We start from the raw sequence: 24,413 nt of genomic DNA, 5'->3' as shown, positions 1-24,413 counted from the left end.
TTTCAATTTATAAAGTGCTTATTGCAAATCTTAAAACACTTTTTGAATTAAAGTTGAATTTGAAATTATTATTATTATTGAATAAAACTAATAACCTAAAAACTTATATATATAATATAATAATAATAAAAAATTGTAATTTCAATTAATAAATGCTTACTGCAATCTTATAGTGCTTTATAAATTGAAATAAATTATCATTGTTATTATTATAAATTATTTTTTTAATTTATAAAATCAAATCTCTCTCAAGACGCTGTACAATATATCCTGTACTGTAACTCTTATTACAGATTCAGAGGGTCTGCAGTAACCTGAGGTTCAGTGACCTTTGACCTCTTCAGCAGCTGTTGTCCGTCAGACGGGGTCACAAAGGTCATGACTAATGACCAGCGTCACAGTCTCATGTTCACAGTACATCAATGCTTTGTGGCTCCTAAAGTGCCTGCTAGGGGGTTGCTAGGGTATTTTTAGGTGGTTGCTAGGGTGTTCTGGATTGAAAGTATATCATGAACGTCTCATGCTATTATCATCATGACTGTACTATGGTGTTGTCAGGGTAAGGGAAGTCACGGCTCACATGTGGTTTGACGGGCAGAGGACGGACTCTCGTTTGGTTGACCTGAAACACTGCTGTGAACTTTCATTGGCTCTGCTGGGCTCTGCTTACTCACGGTGCTCACGATGAAACGCTCCAGAACAAAAAAAGAATCAGAAATTATAGAATGAACCCAGAGGAGCTGCTGACGAGAGGCTGCAAACAGAGAAAAGACCAAACAGTCTAAAAATAGAGGACAGACTTGTACAGTTTATGAGTCCAAGTGAGCAGGAGCTGAGACTGTACACGGCTGTGTGTCTGCATTAAAAACAACCAGTGCTATCATCAGGAGGAAAAATCCCTCAGATGAGCACTGAAGAAATATTTTAGCTCTCTTTATACTTGGACTAGTAAAAACATCTAGAGAGCACATATAACACCTTAGTAACGGAATAGCAATGCAGTAAAACACTCTGAAACCTTTAACATCCACATAGCGACACCCTAGCAACCATCCACAACAATCTAACTAAAGAGCAATGTAGTAGAAACCACTCTAAAAACCCTTACAACTACATAGCAACACCCTAGCAACCACCCACAACACTCTAACCAAATAGCAATGCAGTAAAACACTCTGAAACCTTTAACATCCACATAGCGACACCCTAGCAACCATCCACAACAATCTAACTAAAGAGCAATGTAGTAGAAACCACTCTAAAAACCCTTACAACTACATAGCAACACCCTAGCAACCACCCACAACACTCTAACCAAATAGCAATGCAGAAAAACATGCTGAAACCTTTAACATCCACATAGCAACACCCTAGCAACCACCCACAACACTCTAACTAAATAGCAATGCAGTAAAAACCACTCTGAAAACCCTTACAACTACATAGCAACACCCTAGCAACCACCCACAACACTCAAACCAAATAGCAATGCATTAAAAAACTGTGAAACCTTAAACATCCTCATAGCAACACCCTAGCAACCAACCACAACACTCTCTAACCAAAAAGCAATGCATTAAAAAACCCTGAAACCTTTAACATCCACATAGCAACACCCTAGCAACCACCCACAACACTCTAACCAAATAACAATGCAGTAAACACTCTGCAACCTTTAACATCAGCATAGCAACACCGTATCAACCACCCACAACACTCTAACTAAATAGCAATGCAGTAAAAACACTCTGAGAACCCCAACAACCACACAGTAACACCCTAGCAACCACCCGCAACACTCTAATCAAATAGCAACACAGTAAAACACTCTGAAATCTTTAACATCCACATAGCAACACCCTAGCAACCACTCACAACACTCTAACTAAATAGCAATACAGTAAAACTCTTTGAAACCTTTAACATCCACATAGCAACACCCTAGCAATCACCCACAACACTCTAACCAAACAACAATGCAGTAAACACTCTGAAACCTTTAACATCCACATAGCAACACCCTAGCAACCACTCAACACTCTAACTAAATAGCAATACAGTAAAACTCTTTGAAACCTTTAACATCCACATAGCAACACCCTATCAACCACTCACAACACTCTAACCAAATAGAAATGCAGTAAACACTCTGAAACCTTTAACATCCACATAGCAACACCCTAGCAACCACTCACAACACTCTAACCAAACAACAATGCAGTAAAACTCTCTGAAACCTTAAACATCCACACAGTAACACCCTAGCAACCACCCATAACACTCTAACAGAATAGCAATGTAATAAAAACACACTGAAACCTTTTTAAACTGCATAGCAACACCATAGAAACCACCCACAACGCTCTAGAATCTCCGGGGCAGGTTTTGTGCAGGCAAACACAACACACACTGTCTTTAAATAAATGTTAAGAGAGTTCAAATCTTCCTTCTGACCTCCTTCAGAACTGACAAATGTTTTGGGATGATATGGAAGTAATACTACAAGAACTCTAAAAAAAGACGTGGAAATGAAGTCCAGAGCATGAAGAAAACAGATGGTGAACTGCAGCTCAAACATTTATGAACTCGAAGGGCCAAAAGCAAAACAGGGAAATAATAAGTTGAGTGCAGAAACACCCAAAATAAGCTGCTGAATGTGATCCAGCACACGCGGCGTCGGCGTCCGACAGCAGCTGTAGGTCTGTGGTCGAGTTAAATGTGTCTGGGAATGAGATGTTACATGACTTTCTCCAGTTGTGTCCAGAGAAAAACAAGCATAAATCCACTTTAAAAGAGCCGTTTGAGCTGATGTGGGTTACAGATGAGACAAACACAAACCTGACAGCGTCCGCACCGCAGAGAGACAAACATACTGCATTATTATTGTAATATATCACATGACACAATCAAAACTCACTTTCTACAATGCATTACAGGCTTAACTTGCTACTCGTATTACAATCATAAATCATAATGTGGATTATAAGGCATTATGAATAAATGTACAATGCACAGTTTAATAAAAGCAGTTTCTGAGTCAGGAAAGAGAATTGCTGTTGGTTTGATCAGACCGATATCTGACCCTCGGCCGAGAGAGTATTTATATCTGCAGCTCGTGTGTCTGAAACTGATGCAGTCGCTGACAAACGCCATGACATGCTTCACACCGCTTTAATAGCGCAAACTTCTTCCTGTTTCCAACAGTGACATCACCAGTCCGAATGCTACTGTTTCTGTGGCGACAGCGATTTGTAAAAGTCTGACCTCATGCGTCGGGGGTCACTTAAACACACATACACTAAGAATCTGCAGGCGTTTTTCCCGCCAAATCAGTGCAGAATTGCTGAGAGAAAGTGATTCTGCGCAGAATCTGTAAATGTGAGATTTATACATGTGCAAAAAGATAATGTGAGATTGAGTGCAACAGGTTTATCAGCAAAGTTGTGGTCATTTACAGGCCTTAGAAGTTCATGTATCACATATGATACAGTGGGCTTTATAGGCTTTATATTATAACATCCCATAGGGCACTTCATGTGCTGATGATGTGGCGTCACATGCCTCTGGAGCGGTAAAAATAACACGTATAGATAACAGAGCTACACACACACACACACACACACACACACTCATTCTCCTCTCTGTTCTGCTGTAGATCAACCACTAAAGTTCCCAGACTTCACACCTCGAAGCATGTTGTGACCCAATGATGTCATTATATCCCAAAATGCCCAGTAAATGGCAGCTCTATCCATCTGAGAACAAACACACACACACACACACACACACTGTATGCTAATGATCAGGTGGTTCCTGTGGAAGTGTGACTTCGATTTAGTAACTAAACTTTATAATGTAAAGCCACTGTGAGATGATGGTCGTCACGTAACCATGACAACCTGATGCTGAAAGAGGAAACACACCTCTGTAGTTGCAGATAAAAGTGGGCGATTTAAACACAAAGAGGGTCATAAACTGATTAACACACAGACAGAAACACAACGGTGGAGTGAAACAATCAGCTGTGTAAACTACATTTAATATGAAACCCTAACCCTAACTATACATAAAAATAAAAAATAAATAAATGTATAAAATATAAAATACAACTGTAAATATAAATATTAAAAAATGTTTTAAAAAAAAACAATCTATAAAATAATTTATTGTATATAAAATTGTTTTTGTAGTGTAAATATATAAAATATAAACTATATAATCACTTATTGTATATAAAACATTTGTAGTGTAAACTACAAAATTTACCATAAAATTATATATAAAAATACACACATCTAAAATATGAAAATATATACGAAATAAAAAAATAAAAATAAATGTAAAAATATAAAAATTATTTTATTGTAGTGTAAACTACAAAATTTCAAATTATATGTCAGTCTTAAGGGTCAATTTTTTGAAATTATACTTCATCTGAAAGTTGAATAAATAATCTTTCCATTGATGTGTGGTTTGTTAGGATAGGACATTATTGGTCGAGATACAATTATTTGAAAATCTGGAATCTGAGGGTGCAAAAAAATCAAAATATTGAGAAAATCGCCTTTAAAGTTGTCCAAATGAAGACCTTAGCATTGCATATCCACTCACAAAAATTATTTTTTGATATATTTACAGTAGGAAATTTACAAAATAACTTCATGGAACATTATCTTTACTTAATATCCTAATGATTTTTGGCATAAAAGAAAAATCGACAATTTTGACCCATACAATGTATTGTTGGCTATCGCTACAAATATACCCCTGTGACTTATGACTGGTTTTGTGGTCCAGGGTCACATATATAAAAATAAATACACAAACATATATTCTGGCAGATATTTGTGTGTGTTTGTGTACATTTACTGGCATTTACGAGTGTTTTTCAGCCACACTGGCAGGTGTGTGTGTGTGTGTGTGTGTGTTTTCTGAGGTTATGAGTTTAACATCAGTGTGTTTCTGCTCACAGACTGTAAAGCCATCAGCCTCTGTTTACAACACGACACACACACACACACACACTCACGTTGGGTTTTAATGTTGTACTTGGACTCTCCATAGACATAATGATTTTTATACTGTACAAACTGTATATTTTGTCCCCTAACCCTAAACCTACCCATCACAGAGAACTTTCTGTAATTTTACATTTTTGAAAAACATCACTTAGAATGATTTACTAAGTTACACACACACACACACACACACACTGCAGTTTGAACGGAGTATCAATGAATCCCTCAGAAGTTGCGATCTGAACGATGATGAAACACTGACTGCTGCTGTTTCAAGGACATTATTCGACTCACAGCGTCTGACGTTTGCTGGTTCTTTATTGTTGTAAGAAAAAACCTCAGTACATTTTGTTAGATATTTTTTGTAGTGTAAACATGAATACAGACAATAATAATATTCAGTTTGATATTTGAATCCTAAATCTGTCTTAGTTTTCAGACTCTATTTTGTACATGATTTATTGAAACAGTCTTGTGTAATCTGTGTAATTAGACTTTATCTTTTCTCGACCTCTCTCTCGACCTGCAGTCTCTCTTTCACATGTTTCTGTCTTGTCAACGCTTTCTAAAGATATCGCAGTGACGCTGGTATTTCTCTGGGCTCATGGCATCCAAAACATCAACCCCTGCTAAAATTAACCCAGCGCTCCTCAAGTTATATCGGTTTACAGACACACATCGGCTCTGATATCAGAGCACCTGATTTCATTACAGCCCTGAACACTGGAGCCAGAACCTCATCACATGTCACAATAGTTATTTTGGCTAAAAATTGAACAAAAATAGTAAATATATATTCAATAATCTTGTGATGAATGGCAATTTAAATAAAGGCTGCTTTATTTTCTTTTTATTTGAATCTTGACTGATCCAGATGATTCATATCAAATGAAAGAATCAGTGTGTGAAAACAGATTCATATGAATCACTTGAGTTCAAAACTAAAGACTCAAAACACTGAAACTAGTGTTAGAAAACAGATTCTAATTGGATGAACAGTGACGGCATCAGCGTAAAGAAACTCATATTAGAGACGTTACATAATCAACTCCTGTGAAAATACTTCTCTCAAATATCGCTGTCATGACGGATTATCAATCACAACTAGACATCTCTCAAAACTCAGCGTCATCGTAATGCTTTGATGTTTATTTTTAAATGCACTCACAGCCAATCAGGATGCAGCGTTTCTGCATCCACTCATCATCTAGCATCTGTGACCAACGTCCATTCCTGACCAATCAGAGATCAGACAATGGCTGCATTCTAATTCTTTATTATACTAGATTATAATGTACTATGATCCTAATTCTAATTTTGAATATTATATCACGGATTACCAACTTTTTTGTCAACCAAACCACTTAGAGCTAAAATAGTTACTTCATGAGTATAAGTTAAAATTTCAATAATTGGTAATAGTTTACAATAAGGTTCTATTGGTTAACATTAGTTAACATTAGTTCAATCATGACAACTCTCCAAATACTTTTAGCATGTTGATGAATATGACAATCTTGGTGGACTACATCTGCTATGCTGCTGCTGCTACGGCTAATTATTGCTGCTGTTGATTACTGCTGCAGCTGGTACTGCTAATTATTGCTGCAGCTGCTACGGCTAATTATTGCTGCTGCTGCTACTGCTAATTATTGCTGCTGCTGCTGTTGATTATTGCTGCAGCTGGTACTGCTAATTATTGCTGCTGCTGCTGCTGTTGATTATTGCTGCTGCTGCTGTTGGTTATTGCTGCAGCTGGTACTGCAAATTATTGCTGCTGCTGCTACGGCTAATTATTGCTGCTGCTGCTGTTGATTATTGCTGCAGCTGGTACTGCTAATTATTGCTGCTGCTGCTGCTGCTGTTGATTATTGCTGCTGCTGCTGTTGGTTATTGCTGCAGCTGGTACTGCTAATTATTGCTGCTGCTGCTGTTGATTATTGCTGCAGCTGCTACGGCTAATTATTGCTGCTGCTGCTGCTGTTGCTTATTGCTGCAGCTGGTACTGCTAATTATTGCTGCTGCTGCTGTTGATTATTGCTGCTGCTGCTACGGCTAATTATTACAGCTGCTGCTGTTGATTATTGGTGCTGCTGCTGTTGATTACTGCTGATGCTGCTGCTACAGCTAATTATTGCTGCTGCTGCTGCTGTTGATTACTGCTGCTGCTGCTGCTACGGCTAATTATTGCTGCTGCTGCTGCTGATTATTGGTGCTGCTGCTAATTATTGCTGCTGCTGCTGTTGATTATTGTTGCTGTTGATTATTGCTGCTGTTGATTATTGCTGCTGCTGCTGTTGATTATTGCTGCTGCTGCTGTTGATTATTGTTGCTGCTCTGGTTATTGCTGCTGCTGCTGCTGCAGTTTATTATTGCTGCTGCTGTTGTTGATTATTGCTGCCGCTGTTGATTATTGCTGCTGCTGATTATTTCTGATGATGATTATTACTGTTGCTGCTGTTGATTATTGCTGCTGCTGATTATTTTTGATGATGATTATTACTGTTGCTGCTGTTGCTTATTGCTACTGCTGTTGATTATTGCTGCTGCTGCTGTTGATTAATGCTTCTGCTGTTGATTATTGCTGCTTATATTACTGATTATTGCTGCTGTTGATCATTGCTTCTGCTACTGGTATTGATTATTGCTGCTGCTACTGCTGATTATTGCTGCTGCTGCTGTTGATTAATGCTTCTGCTGTTGATTATTGCTGCTTATATTACTGATTATTGCTGCTGTTGATCATTGCTTCTGCTACTGGTATTGATTATTGCTGCTGCTACTGCTGATTATTGCTGCTGCTGCTGTTGATTGTTGCTGCTGCTTCTGCTGTTGATTATTGCTGCTGCTGTAGATTATTGCAGCTGATGATGATTATTATTGCTGCTGTTGATTATTGCTGTCGCTATTGATTAATGCTTCTGCTGTTGATTATTGCTGTTGCTGCTGCTGATTAATGCTTCTGCTACTGGTGTTGATTATTGCTGCTGCTGATGATGATTATTGCTGCTGCTGATTAATGCTTCTGCTGCTGATTATTGCTGCTTCTGCACAGATACACAGACATACTGCTGTGAGCATGTAAAATATGCTGCTGCTTCATAAATATACATACATAAATGCCGTAGCAGATCTAGGCAGGTGGAGCTGAGGGAGGTGGAGGGTTTCAGAGGAGCTCTGATAGTGCGCTACAGGGCCAACTTACAGCAAACACTGAACCAGACTATTTAAATGTTGATCAAGCAACCTCACAGGCTGCAGGATCAGCAGAGCCAATCAGCTTGTGCCATGTGGTAATGATGTGATTGCTTGCAGATTGCATGCAAAGGACTTCTAGAGTTTCATGACTGGATATTTAACTAACAATGAAAAAACTATAGCATTTATTGATCTTAGTTAATTTAAACATTTACTAATACATTATTAAAATCAAAAGTTCAAATTTTGATTTGAACCCTAACCCATGCAGGTAAACAAAATATTTAAGTGCTTATTTTGATTGTTTTTGTTTAAAAATTTTTCATGATTTAATGAATGATTATCTTTTCATCAACTCCCTGCAGGAAACACTGCCATACAGGTAGGATAGACTGAATTTAATTCAACAAATGTCTACAAAATAAATTGTAAAAGTCTACATTCACAATTACTGATTAATTCTAAACCAACTCCAGTCAGATTCCGCCGTGATTCTTTAACTGAGGAGAATAGAAAGGCATTAATATAATCCGGTTTATACAGTAAACACAGTCATTCTGACATGGTACAAGTTACCATCCCACATGCCATTAAGGCCATTGCCATGGAAACCAGACAATCACAGCCTCAAAATCTGCTGTTTCGACACCGATCACAGTAAATCTGCAGTCTTACGCTGTTTAATTCTGAGATTTATCCACACACACTGAAGCAGATCTCATCGGGTCCGGTGAGGATTAAGACATTCCTGACAATGAAATTAGTGCAGCTTAGAGGAATAAAACGGCTCCTTCCTGACGCTTAAGAAATAAAAGCCACAATCACACTGGATTTGATCCTCCAAGGAAAATTTAATGCAATCCAAAACACTAGTAAACAGCACACAGAATTTCTTAAAAATACTTAAAGCTGTTAAAGTTTCATGAATTCAATTGATGAGACTTTTTTTTTATTATTAAAATTTAATTAAACCATTAAAATGCAGTTCAGAAAAATTTAAAACAGAAAAAACGGAATCCAAAAAGTGGGAAAAAACAATAAAACAGATTTCAAAAGGCTCTAGTATAGTCATATTATACTGCATGTGCACACAAAATATAGCAATAAAGACCATGTTTCAGTGATTTTAACAACAGAGCACAGTAAATCCAAGGGTTTGGGGGGATTCGAGGCGGAAGCAGGTGGTTGGAGACTTAAAACTCATCATCTGTCCACTTAAAGCCTTACACACACACACACACACACACACACACACACACACACACACACAAACCATCAAGCTACCAAATGTCCTGCTGTGCTGACACAGGAAATGCCAACTACATACAAAGGCATTCTGGGAAGTCAAGTGTGAATTTTAATGAACATGATGAAAGCCCCGCCCCTGATCTCTAACGACAACAGCCAATGGGACACTTGACCCGCAATCCAGGAATAGACACACTATCAGTGCAAAAGACCAACACAAGCATGACGGAGAGACACAGACGGTAATTTAAAGCTTGGAGATCCGTTTGTAATGATTTCAGCCGTGACTCACTCGCACTAGTTAACTCAAACCAGAGTCTGACGGCATGTAAGTGTGTGTCTGAAAAACCAAAGATCAAAAAATTAATTCATTAAATAGTTGCATCACTTTTGCACACAATATTTCAGCATAATTACCTGATTTACTGCTTTATTTGTACACTACGGTTCATACATTTTTGGGGTCAGTCACTTGTGTTTGATCACATGTTTGTTCTGAGACTCACCGATACACGCGTGAACACGGACGCTCAGCTGAGTCCGTAAAATCACACTGTGCTTCTTCCCCCTCCTAGAGACAGACAGAAAATGAAGCAATAATGTTTATCACAGAAGTTAATAGCAATAAAACAGAGATGTCATAGAGACTGACCAGTAATGACACACACACACACACACTCCAGCGCTCATGCAGCTCTCCTGCTATCAGTGTTAAAGCTCTTCTGGGAAACGGCGCTCAATATTAACATGCCATTGATAAGAACATGATTCTGCTGCCCTCATTTCATTCCTCCATTCAGACTTTCCTCCATCATGTTCTTTTATCCTTTACTTGTTTAGTTACAATTCGAATGAAATGCGTTATGACAATGTAGGCGGGGAAAAAATCCAAGATAGAAGAATGTTAAAAATATATTTGGGTCAATGACGTGACGGGTCATTTTTTTGTCCAAAGGCCTCAATAATAATAATAAAAAAACAAAGATATGACATCCAAAGTATGTAAGGTAGTACAACTAGATCTCTTTTATTGAATCTAAAAGGTTTTAATTATATTTTGTTACATATAAATGTATCTTAAAGATTTTGAAGTGTCAAAAGGTCATTCGGTTTAACCGTCCAAAGGCCAATACAGCCACTTCATTTGTGATTAAAATATCTTAAAATGTAATAAATGTATATATTTTTTATTCTGGCATGATTTTATAACATCATATATCAACATAGTGCAAAATGGTATTAAAATTATGTGTAGAAGTCATTGCTTTGTTATGAGAAAGAATGTCCGGAAAAATGAATTTCATTGACATCATTCGGAGTAACCAATATAAAGGGACCATTTTGGATCAAGTCATGCGGTCAATATCATGTGACAGGATGTGACATCATTCAGACACCTGCAAAGGACCACATGGTCATGAAGTAAAGTAACTAACTCTCTCTTAACTATTTGAAAAATTCATGTTTTCACTTGATCATACGCATGTCCCGAAACATCAGGTCATTCGGTACAACTGCTATAAAACATGGAAAATGTTGTAATATTTTTAATATAAAATATTTGATTGTCCTTTTGCTAGATATCAGCCTGTTAGCATATTGTCATTTGGAGTAACCAAAAGTGTCATTCGGTAAAACTGAAATTGTGGTTAAACCGAATGACTTTTTGGGTGACAAGTTTTGTCCATCTTGTAAAAAATGACAAAATCAGTGTTAATTGATTATAAAAACCACATAATCTCATTGTTAACACTTAATAAAACTTCAAAATTAATTATATCTCCGTTATGTTTTACACTTTTAAAAACCTTATTTGTCAATGATCCAGCTACTGTTCAAAAGTTTGGTAAGATTTTGCTCACTAAAGCTGCATTTATTTGATCAAAAATACAGTAAAAATAGTGAAATATTATTATGATGTAAATCAGCTGTTTTCTATGTGAATATATAGTAAAATGTAATTTATATCATGTGATCAAAGCTGAATTGTCAGCATCATTACTCCAGTCTTCAGTGTCACATGATCCTTCAGAAATCATTCTGATATGATGATTTGATGATCAAGAAACATTTATGATTGTTATCAGTGTTGAAAACAGTATTTTTGAGGATATATTTTATTTTTCAGGATTCTTTGGTGAACAGAAAGTTCAAAAGAACAGCATTTATTTGAAATAGAAATCTTGTTTATATTATAATTGCCTCTTTGACTTATTTGAGATCAATTTCCCATGATTCCATCAGTATCTTGTACACAAAGCTCAACTGAAATGCACATCATGTGTACGATTATCAGTCTCTGAATATAAACGTTGAAGAATCTTCTCTCTTCCGATACGAACCACAGGAGGTACGGACTTACACCGGCGCTGACCTCTGACCCCTCAATGCAAACAATAATAAATACAGGAGAGACGGAGGATAAACTCATTCAGCCGCTCGCCGTCTCTGCCACTTCATCACCATGGAGGTTTTTGGGTGTCAGACTTTTGTTTACAGTAACCAGTTAGCCAACATCCTACAGTCCAGCTAACACACACACACACACACATACACACACACGTCTGTTTGACAGCAGAGATATTCACATGTCAATCAGCTGTCAGACGGACGTCAGAACACACACACAGAACAAACAGAAGCCTGAGCGTCTGCTGTCAATCACAGCATGAGCGACGGACCGTTTCCCAAACACAAACACAACAGAGCGACAGCGGCTCTCTGAACACGCGGAGAACTCGAAGGATGCCATCCGACAGCACGGTTACTGAGAGACTGACCCGACACACAAACACACCGTCTTACTGCGTGGAGATGCTTTGATCGACTGCCAGGAGATTCTCAATGTCTAATACTGTAATCTAGGACAGGGGTTCCCTAACTGGGGTTTATGAGTTGATGAACTGATAATAATTAATTGAATCATGTCAAATTAAAATAAATCATTTTAGAGTAAAAACAATCCAAATAAAACAATTACCAAAAATGTATTAAATCATAGAAATGTTAAAATAAAAATTCAAATAAATAATTTTAAATGAAAACAATCAAAATAAACAATTAATTAAAATATATTAAATCATACAAATGTAAAATGAAAATAATTTAAAACAAAAACAATCAAACTAAAAACCTAAAAATTGATTAAAACACAAAAATGTAAAATTAAAATAATTTAATAATAAAAAACAATCAAAATTAAACTTACTAAATATTATTTAATCATACAACTGTAAAAATTCAAATAAATAATTTTAAATAAAAAAAATCAAAATAAACAATTACTTAAAATATATCATAAAAATGCATTTTATTAAATTAAAATAAATTATTTTAAATAAAACCAATAAAAATAAAACAATTACTAAAAACACCAAAAAAAAGTATTTTATTTGTTTAGCTGCATTATTGAAATTTAAAATATTTACTTGAAGTCCCTGATATTTGAACTCACAGGGGTTCGGCTGACAAATTGTGAGTAACAAAGCAGAAAGAATACACACAAGTGTCTCAGTTTACATGAATTCACACTATAGATGAAACGGCGTCAGCTGATATATCAGTCATTCACTATATCAACAACTAATAGAAGCCTCACACAGGAGCGTCACACACTGATATAGACCATCACACACACACACACACACACACACACACACACACACACACACACACACCGCATCTGAATCATTCAAGCTAATTTAACTCAGTGACGTATGGAAAATAGCTCACGGATCACAGGACATCCCACAAATCTGCCAACATGGGATCTGATGTTCAGCCAGAACATCTACTGACAGTAAACCGCAGGAACCGTCAGGACTATGAGCTCATTAATATACATGAGCGCCTGCATTTACATATCAACACCTCATCAACTACACCGGCAGATCAAGGCCATTTACACGGAGTCTGTGTGAAAAACTTAAACCTAAAAGAGTGATTCTCTTTCACAACATTCCCTGAAGTCAAAACATCTTTTAAACTGCAGTTTATGCCAGATCCGAGCTCTTCGTCCGGGGGCCGTATTTACTGACCCTCCAACAGATAGGAGTCGTTCGTTTCCCAGACTCCTCATTCTTTCCATGAACTCACCTTTCCTAGAATCATGGATACGAGAAAGACAAAAAACAAGACACAAGGGAGAGAAGGAGAGCAGCGCAGCTTAAAACCTTCCAGAAACTTCCAGAGATCCCACAATAAACTCCAGCTTTAAATGGGGAAATAATCACCGTTTCCCCTCCGAAAACTGATCACATCAACACCCAATCAACAACCAACGGAAGTCCCGCCCTACATTTGTTCTTTTTCGATAATCAATTACACTCAGATGTTCACTACTGATCAACAGCTTAGAATAATCATAATTTTTTTTATGTTATTTGATCAAAAATACAGTAAAAACAGTGAAATATTATTACAATTTAAAATAAATGTTTTCTATTGAAATATATTGTAAAATGTCATTTATTTCTGTGATACAAAGCTGAATTTTCAGCATTCAAAAGACAAAAAAATCAATACTTATATTCATCAAGGATGAATTAAATTAATCAAAAATGACAGTAAAGACATTACAAAAGATTCTATTTCAAATAAATGCTGAACATTCTATTCATCAAAGAATTCTGAAAAATAAAAATAAAAAAATAAATCGTCATATTAAAATGATTTCTGAAGGATCATGTGACACTGAAGACTGGAGTAATGATGCTGAAAATTCAGCTTTGATCACAGGAATAAATTACACTTTACTATATATTCACATAGAAAACAGCTGATTTACATTGTAATATTTTTTCACAATTTTACTGTATTTTTGATCAAATAAATGCAGCCTTGGTGAGCAGAAGAGACTCTTTCAAAAACATTAAAAAATCATAATTATTCCACACAGTTGACCAGTCGTGTGCATCACAGTATGGAAGAAAAGAAAATTTAGAGAAAAGACTTTTAAATTCTTTTGAGTCTCTAACATTTTGAAAAAACACATGTTTTCATATCACATGAGCTGTAACAGTATTTCTCTGCTATCTTCGCAGGTGCAGTGAGGAGAGCAGCTATTCCACACGGAGAGACGATAAATCACACTGAGTGCACTTAGAATACTGCATACAAGTCCCCCTCTCTCTCTCTCCCTCTCTCTCTCTCTCTCTCTCTCTCAGGAAATCTGTTAAGGTGATTTGTGTGAGAGCTGCTGTCACTGCAGTGAGGAGATCTGCTCATATCACACACACACACACACACACACACACACACACACACACACACAGTGCAGTATGTACTCTAGTGTGTCTCACCCTCCGCAGTCTTCCTGCTGAAATCCCTCCAGTTCATCTCTCTGCTCGTCCAGCGTCGACTCCAGATCCAGATACACACCGGTGTGTGAGAGCTGCAGAGCGCAGTCATCGAGCTGCACACACACACACACACACACACTGTCATTAGCTTTCTTTCATATTTTCAATTTATATTATCTGTTTTCATTTTAATTTCAGTTAAAGTTTTAGTCATTTTTTGTGTTTTTGTCATTTTTTTTAATGTCTATTTTGCCCTCTGGTGCTCTTCGTTCATTCTTGACCAAAAAATTTACATTTTGTCTTTTTTGTCTTCATCGGAATGGTACAAAACTTGGTAAAGGTTTTGGCACTTGCTATGTGAACACACAAAAAATAGTGACACTTGTGCTCCTCGTGGTCAAAAATGAGTGCATTGGAAATGAATGGGAGACGAATTTCATCTAGTGGAAACTTTTGGTACTGCGGCCAAACAAAATCTTACTAAAAGCTCATTTTTTGAGATATCAAGCTCAAATATGGAACACAACTTGTTTAGATTTATGGCTTTGATTTTCTTGCAGTTTTAGAGTAAAACATGTTTTTGAAAATATATATTTCATATAAAAACTGAAAATAGTATTTCTGTGCATTTTTTATAACAATAAGCATAAAATTATGTAACTTTTTAAACTTTTTTCCACTTCAGCAATAATCTGTCAATGTGCTCTAAAGTATTCAAGATTTATGACAGTTTAAGTTGGAGATTTCATTTTATTGACTCAAAAAGTGAATAAATAGATTATGACTACAGCGTAAATATAATTTAGTAGCATAAAATTCCCTAAAAATACAAAATATTAAATAAAAAACATTATCAAACTAAAATATAGTACATTAATTTCATTGAAATAATAAAAAAGCACGAAGTTCACTAGAGGGTTAGTGCTTATTAATGTTCATTTAATTTTTAGTTAATTTAGTACAGCAACTAAAACTAAATGGAAATGAGAAATGGTGCATTTACAACTAGAGATGGGCACTTTTAAAAAACCTTTATGAATCATCAGTGATTCAGAGCTCGTATCAAACTGCTAAAGTCATGTGATTTCAGTAAACAAGGCTTTGTTACGTCACAACTGGTTCTAAATGTTTCGAAATATCAGTAGTTCTTGGTCAACCCATGAGCCAGTGTCTGTATGGTTTTTACCTGATCTCACATCAGTTTTATAGACATTTCTATAGACATATTTCTATAACAAAAAGTAAGAGTTGTATCTAAAAGTCTCTCACTGATCTGATTAACCAGCTCTCCATTAAACAAACAAAACAAGCCCTATGATTTAATAAATTAACACATATTATACAGACACTTCGTAATTAATTATATTATATAATTTGCTAATTGCATTTAATAGAGGACACTTTCAACAAAACATTTGATATTGTTTTATAAAAGGTGTTTTTATGCATATTTGTTTGCTGCATTCTGACCAGCGTGTGGCGTTATGAACGCTTCGAAACAGTGAATCATTTTTGCGAATCAATTGCCTCTGTTACAGAGACACATCACAGGTAACCAGCAGGGGATTGTGGGTAACTGACCACCCTTTCAAACAACTGACAGTGCTGAAATAAAAGTATTTTGTGAGCATCAGCCATAAAACAAAAGACTGTAAGAGACGTGTCATGTTAGAGCAGCGTTTCCCTGTTTCAGACATTACAGAGCAGTAAATGCAATTACCGCCGGTCATAAAGCACAGGAACACGCGCCACACGCCACACTCACACACACACACACTCACACACACATGTGCTTTCACTTCAACTTCACTGCGCTCCTGGGAAACACACGCCAGTATGAACTACATTCAGGGCGCGTGGCGATGGATTTGTAGCTTTGATCAACAATCACACAGGCGGTCGGTCGTCAGGCTAATTTGGCAGATTCGACCTGCAGCTTCCAGCGTCTGCTGTAACAGACATCGACCTCCACACACACATCACACACACGTGCTGAAGGGTTCACACGCTAAAATGTTAGTATGCATGACCAAAGAGTGTGAAGACCATCTGCTCGTGTCAAACACAGGTGTGCATATAAATTAAACCATAATGTGCACAGACACACGAAACCTTTACTTCTATTTTCATTATATGTTATTTACACCATAGAAAAATCTGGGGTCAGTAAAAAAATGTTTGCACATGCGATCCCATGACCTTGGCAAATATGACTATAAATATTATAACATTTGGTAAAATGCTCCAAAATGTGCATCAGAGTCATATGGAAGCTTGTTTCCGCCTCTAAATAAAAAAATTAAAAAGGTAATTGCTACTTTTTATCTCGCAATTCTGACTTTATAACTCGCAATTCCGACTTTATATCTCGCAATTCCGACTTTATAACTCGCAATTCCGACTTTATATCTCACAATTCTGACTTTATAACTCGCAATTCCGACTTTATATCTCGCAATTCTGACTTTATAACTCGCAATTCCGACTTTATAACTCGCAATTCTGACTTTATAACTCGCAATTCCGACTTTATATCTTGCAATTCCGACTTTATATCTCTCAATTCCGTTTTTATATCTCGCAATTCCGTTTTTATATCTCGCAATTCCGACTTTATATCTCGCAATTCTGACTTTATAACTCGCAATTCCGACTTTATAACTCGCAATTCTGACTTTATAACTCGCAATTCCGACTTTATATCTTGCAATTCCGACTTTATATCTCTCAATTCCGTTTTTATATCTCGCAATTCCGTTTTTATATCTCGCAATTCCGACTTTATATCTCGCAATTTCGACTTTATATCTCGCAATTCCAACGTTATATCTCGCAATTCCGACTTTATATCTCGCAATTCCGACGTTATATCTCGCAATTCCGACTTTATATCTCGCAATTCCAACGTTATATCTCGCAATTCCGACTTTATATCTCGCAATTCCGACGTTATATCTCGCAATTCCGACTTTATAGCTCACAATTCCGACTTTATATCTCGCAATTCTGACTTTATAACTCGCAATTCTGACTTTATATCTCGCAATTCTGACTTTATAACTCGCAATTCCAACATTATATCGTGCAAATCTGACTTTATCTCGCAATTCCGACTTTATAACTCGCAATTCTGACTTTATATCTTGCAATTATGACTTTATATCTCACAATTGTGAGAAAAAAAGTCAGAATTATGAGATAAAGGTCACAATTACATTTTTTATTTTTTATTTCATGGTGGAAACAAGCTTCCATACAGTCAGCTTGTATTTTCAGGAAACAACTAACAAAATCAGCACAGTGTATAATGTTAGTTATCATCAGCCCATATGTAGTATGTGTAAAGGCACAGAACATTTTAACTAACATTTGATCAGCGTGTTTCTGGTTCACCCGAAGCTGAGAGAGCATGAGTGCTGACGTTCATTGGGTTTGGCATCTCCGAGGTCGTAACACCTGCGTCTCCATCGAGTCTGAACTCAGCCAAACCCTAATCAAACACTCGCTTTCCAGCTCAAGACTTCAGCTGTGATTTAGGGTCAACAAACTCATTGCATTCAAGAATGTGTCGCACAACTGGCTGACGGACGGACACACAGATGAATCATACACTACACCTGCTGAAAGAAGAGAGACGGCATGAGTGAGATCTGCCTGTTTCTATTTACAATCAACAGTAAAAGTGATGCACCATTAAATCAATGATCAAATGATGCTTTGAGAGGATCTACAGCAAACCATAGATCAGAGGAAACATCTAGAACTGACGGCACACTGATGAGTCAGATGCAAAGTTTAATCAACCGTTCACTACAACAACACAAACACTCCACCTGCTAACAACCGCATCTCACACACACACACACACACACTGATTTGAGCTCTTAAATGTGGACTAGAGCTGCATGATTCTGATACATTTTTTTTTTTTTTTTTTTTTTTTTAAACAGAGATCGCAATTCTCCCATGATTAGACAACTAAACAAAATAACATGTAATTTACTAGAGGTTCTGACAAAATGTCAATTGCTGCAGTTTGTAATTTAAAGTTTTTTAAAACTCTTGAGTGAATGATTCAATGACTCACTCATTAAGACTTCACTTGTTTCATTACTGAAAGGATCATTATTTTTGAACGAATCTCTTGAGTAAATGATTCAATGACAAATACATTTTTTAACAGTCACTTGTCGCCACCTACTGGCGTAACAATGTAATCGATACAATTTTTATTTGAAGTGGCAAGTTACTTTCAAAAGGTCATTTTGATCGCTACCGTAGACATCAGTGTTTATATTCGAACTATAAACTTTTATCTCAGTACTTCTGTGATAATACGAATTATTATGACGCAGAAATAATGATACTGTGTGTTTGAAAAGACTGTTTGTGAAGCTGTTTCATACCTATACATGACAACGGCTCTGAATGTTCGCTGTGATCAGACTTGTCATAAGTTTAATAGACATAAAGCCAAATCGCTGTTGGATAAAAATCGGATAAAACTGGAATATCACATAAAACATTTGCAAATAAAGCAGCGTCTCCATCCCAGGTGTTCAAGAGAACAAAACTGTGACACTTCCTGGGAAATTGGCACAAAATATCAGTAATAAAAATGGAAGTTGCTGCAGTCGGGGAAGAAACTGCTCTTTTTTCCTCCATCATAAAAGGGATCTTTTCACCTGTTGATTTGCACACTTAAGTTTACTGTTTAATCAATATTGCTAAATATGTTTCTCAAGTCAAATTTATTTATAACCATTAGATTTAGCTATTATGAATATATAAATAATAATGCTTATTATTAATATATAAATATAAATGTTACAGAAATAACAGATTTTTTAATGCAGACTTGAATCTTTGCAAATCTGAGCGGCGTTTTGAGATACTGTTGAGACGTAAGACTTCCCCTCAAGAAATATAATACTACAGAGATCTCAGTGGTGATTTGTCTTTCCGTTGGGAAGCGTGTGGCGTTAGGGTTAAGTGTTTTGCGCTGCAGTAAAGGACAGTCGGACAGTCGCTGGAACTTCACTAACTACCACTTACACTGTGGATGAGATTCAGCCCATCTATTTATAACCCAGAATGTGAGACAGATGCTGAAGTCCATGCAGAAGATCTTGGACTGGAGTTCAGCTCTCTGTATTACAGGAATGAGCTTCACTGGGCTCCATGGAAACATATTTAGTCATATTTATCATCGATAAATCCAATTTGTTTCAACTAATTGAATATTGATTGTTTCACAGCTTGTCATTTTAACCATGTTCACACTTTTCAACTGAATAAATGTCATTGTTTTCACAATAAACACATTTATGCTGATTCTAATCAATTTGAATAAAAGCATTTTGAAAATATGATTATTTAAATACAATTAAATAGATGCAAATAGTTAATAATAATAAACTATGCCTTGATTTTTAAGTGCAGAAATCTATGACTGACAAATATGCATCACATGAAGTTTATTAGTTTATGTCAAAACTGCGTGACACAAATGGATGGAAATTTTATATGCAAATACACAAAGGCCTAATTATTTTTTTATGTGTAAAAATTTAATATTTATGTAATATTTAATACTTTAATATTTACAGCGCTACACTCTTACTGAGTGAAAACTACTGACTGAGAGTGTTGATGTGGTGTTGAACAGGTAATAATAGGTAGGAAAAAGAAGAATTTGGGTGTTTTGAGGAAAGACCTCACAATATTTTGAGGCAGATACATCATCATCATCATCATCATCATCACGTGTGTTTGTGAGATGACGGGATCCCACTGCGGCATTCTGGGAGCAGCCCTGACCTCTATTTTATTTCACAGATTTGACTGAAACTGCCAATTACTGCCCATGACTTTCCCTCCAATGACAGACTGACACAGAAAAACACAATGTCACAAGAAAACAGAGAGAAACCAGAGAGAACGAGAGCAGAAAACAAGTGGATATACAGATCTATCAAACTAATGAAGAAAAACACATGATTTAAATCAGTGTTTACAATCCAGTATTGCCAAATTTAACATAAAAATGTGTGATTTCAACAGCCGAAACAGAATGTATAATATGTATAATAATATTCATAAACAATAACAATGTGCTAATGTGCTGTTGACCCAGTTTCGTTGTATTGCCTTTTATATACATTTGTTTAAGCTGGTCTTTTGTTTCTGCGTGTTCTTTCTCATTATGAATAAAAAGACTGTGTTTTGCATCCAGCAGCGTCACCATCACTGATGCACAGATGAGATCTGACAAACATGCAAAGTCATGTAAATATGGCCTGGGAAACACTGTTAAGGCACGCAAATATTTTCGTGCATTTAGTGTGAATAAAAGACTTAATTGAGCTCATCTGAACGCAAGATCCTCAGAGAACATGTGATTAAAGAGTGCAGTATTTACTGATCAGACACACTACATGATCAAGTGCACTATAATCTCTGTGTGTGACATTAAATGTCCTTTAAGACCTAATAATCTGTGGCTTTAACCCTTAACCTCCACAAACGCTCAACATCTTGATGTGCTGAAAAATGTTTTGTTCACAAACACTATAAAACATGAATTTCTAAGGACTGAAAATGATCAAATCTCCTCCAGTCCTTCTGTCGTCTGATTGATAGTGTAGACTGTTTTATCCAGTAAAAGTCTTTTAGTACAATTGTACAAACGTCCTTCAGCTCGTGCTTCACGTGTCTTTCTGCTGTCAATTCTGCGCTGATATTTATTAGGGACGCACGATATATCAGCCACCATATCGGTATTGGCCGATATATGTTCATTTTTAATGTTATCATTATCGGCCCAATAAGAAAATTTGGTCGATATATATTAAAGCCGATAAATAATGGATTATTTCCTTCAGCTGAGACACTTCAGATGCACACTGTTCACCATGATGGTTTTTAATTGCTTGAAATATGATTGAAATCACTTCAAAAAGGAAAATACAGTTAAGTAAAATATACAGCACAAGTCTGTCATGTAGGGTACATAATATTATAATGAGAACATTATAATTGTGTGTTTGGGACATGGCTTTTAATGGTGAAATTTTTGTTTTTGTAATCAGGCTGTCAAAAATGATATAAAAATTTGGATTTAGATATAACAGCCAATATATCGTTATTAGCTTTCAAATATAAAGAATTATCGGTTATCGGTATCGGCCGATATATGTTCGTTTTTAATGTTATCGTTAATGACCTGATAAAAAAATTTGCCCTATATATATTTAAGACGATAAATAATGGATTATTTCCTTCAGCTGAGACACTTCAGATGCACACTGTTCACCATGATGGTTTTGAATTGCTTGAAATATGATTGGAATCACTTCAAAAAGGGAAATACAGTTAAGTACAATGCAAATCTGTCATATAAACTACATAATATTATAATGAGAACATTATAATTGTGTGCTTGGGACATGGCTTTTAATAGTGAGTCTTTTGTTTTTTGTAACCAGGCTCTCAAAAATTGTCTAAAAATTTGGATCTAGATATATCGGCCAATATATCGGTTATCGGCTTTCAAATATAAAGAATTATCGGTTTCTGCCAAAATTTTCATATTGGTGCATCCCTAGTTTTTATCAAGTAAACATAAGAATAACTTTGATATTGTTAGTAATATTTCAACTGGACTGAATCAGCTTTATTTGATTATTCAGACATCATTTATTATAAAAATCATGAGTATCAAATATGATCTTCTTTTGAGGAAGGTTTATTGTAGGGATGCACGACATATCGGACACAAATCGATATCGGCCGATATATGTTCATTTTTAATGTTATCGTTATCGATCCAATAAGAAAATTTGGCTGATATATTAAAGCCGATAAATAATGGATTATTTCCTTCAGCTGAGACACTTCAGATGCACACTGTTCACCATGATGGTTTTGAATTGCTTGAAATATGATTGAAATCACTTAAAAAAGGAAAATACAGTTAAGTGCAACATGTGCAGCACAAGTTCGTCATATATTATAATGAGACCATTATAATTGTGTGCTTGTGACATGGCTTTTAATAGTGAGACGTTTGTTTTTGTAATCAGGCTCTCAAAAATTATATAAAAATTTTGATTTTGATTTAGATTGGTTATCGGCTTTCAAATATAAAGAATTACCGGTTTCGGACAAAATTTTCATATTGGTGCATCCCTAGTTTTTATCAAGTAAACGTAAGAATAACTTTGATATTGTTAGTAATATTTCAACTGGACTGAAGCAGGTTTACTTGATTATCCAGACATCATTTATTGTAAAAATCATGAGTATCAAATATGATTGTTAGGTTTATTTGTTCATCTCTCAGTCATCATTGTATACCATGGCATTATATGTTTTAGATTTGAAAACTAAGCATTTAAATCATCTTACTAAGGACATTATTGGCAGATATTGATATTTATTTGCATTTTATGTCAGTATCTGCAATACTGTTATAAAGATCTCATTGATTTATATTACGAGCTTCAGAATTTCATCACTTTTTGTTCATATAAATATCAGCATCTGCACCAAATTGCATATTTTTGATGTTTTTTCCTCCATTTTCTCACTATATCAGACTACATGAGCCATAAAAGCCTTATGGATGATACAAAACATAAAACAAATATTTTTAGATTTTCTTTTATATTGTGTGTAAAAAAAAAAAAGACAATTATTTCATATGTCAGGCTAGTTGCTCATAAACACTGTCTGTCAGAGTGAATGAATGAGCGGCTCTAAAAGCGGCTCAGTGCCGCACCTGTCGCGCTTTAAAATGACCATCACAAATCAAACTCATTTAACTGACCTCTTCAAATTTTGAAACAAATCATATTAAAGAACACTAAAAATTATTTTAAATAGGCTTTAAGTTTATTAGACATTTTTTTTAAAATCATATATTAGTACTGTGAGTAGAGAGAGATTTAAATAAACATTAATACACTATATTTTAGTGAACTAATAACTTTCTGCGGCGGTCTGACCTTGTGAGGAGCTTTGAGGAGTCTGTGGACTCCTGCGATCTGATTGATGAGAGGAATATCTTCTCTGAAGGTGTAGAGAGGAGGTCTGGTCGGTTCCGGGAAATTGGTGCTGTTGAACGGATCGGTGTCGTCTAAGAACTGAACCCGGCACACAAACGAAGACATGATGCATCCATGCACGGGCCGCTGTAACTATCGCGGCCGTTTCCAAGCGCGTCGGTAACGACAACAAGTCACAATCAGCGGGACCTTCGGCGGATCCGCGGAATAAGAGAGACCTGGGAAATGCAGAAGCTGCGCGCGCCCGTTACTGTGCTGTGCTGAGCGCGAGTGTCCGTCCGTGTCACAGGCGCGTGAAGGTGCGGGACAGCCGGACGCCCCCCGCGGATTAAGCGCTTTAACAGCGGGACCCTGTGACCGCGAGAGGTGAAACAGCGACCTCTAGCGGACAGAGCGAAGAATACATCTGTTCCTCAGGCATTTACCATAGTAACCACAGCAGACAACACGGGCTGAGATTTAACCCTCACGCGGTGTTCCGGTCATTTTGACCCGAGAGGGTTTTCTTATTCCCGAAAATGATCGTTAATTGGACTAAAACTTACTGACTTTGCTCACACAGGGTGTAGCTGCGAAAACAA

At 36.2% G+C, this 24,413-nt stretch overlaps 1 protein-coding gene across 8 annotated transcripts in view; it reads right to left on the bottom strand.

The window, feature by feature from the left end:
* fhod3a (formin homology 2 domain containing 3a) overlaps positions 1-24,193 on the bottom strand; it is a 58,604-nt gene extending 34,411 nt beyond the window's left edge. For 3 of the 8 annotated variants that reach the window (XM_051871533.1, XM_051871532.1, XM_051871534.1), the window contains exons 1-3: positions 23,773-24,189; positions 14,765-14,877; positions 9,971-10,035 (exon numbers count right to left, since the gene is read on the bottom strand). In XM_051871533.1, the coding sequence (XP_051727493.1) occupies positions 9,971-10,035; positions 14,765-14,877; positions 23,773-23,937 (343 nt within the window). In that variant the 5' untranslated portion in view covers positions 23,938-24,189. Of the gene's footprint in view, positions 1-9,970; positions 10,036-14,764; positions 14,878-23,772 lie in introns of all 8 variants that reach the window. The other 5 variants (XM_051871531.1, XM_051871529.1, XM_051871530.1 and 2 more) reach the window with 5 other exon arrangements.
* Positions 24,194-24,413: the final 220 nt, after the last annotated feature.

The sequence above is a fragment of the Ctenopharyngodon idella genome, chromosome 19 (genome assembly GCF_019924925.1).
Source record: "Ctenopharyngodon idella isolate HZGC_01 chromosome 19, HZGC01, whole genome shotgun sequence".
Classification (NCBI taxonomy): Eukaryota; Metazoa; Chordata; class Actinopteri; order Cypriniformes; family Xenocyprididae; genus Ctenopharyngodon; species Ctenopharyngodon idella.
This window is presented reverse-complemented; position numbering and strand designations above follow the sequence as displayed.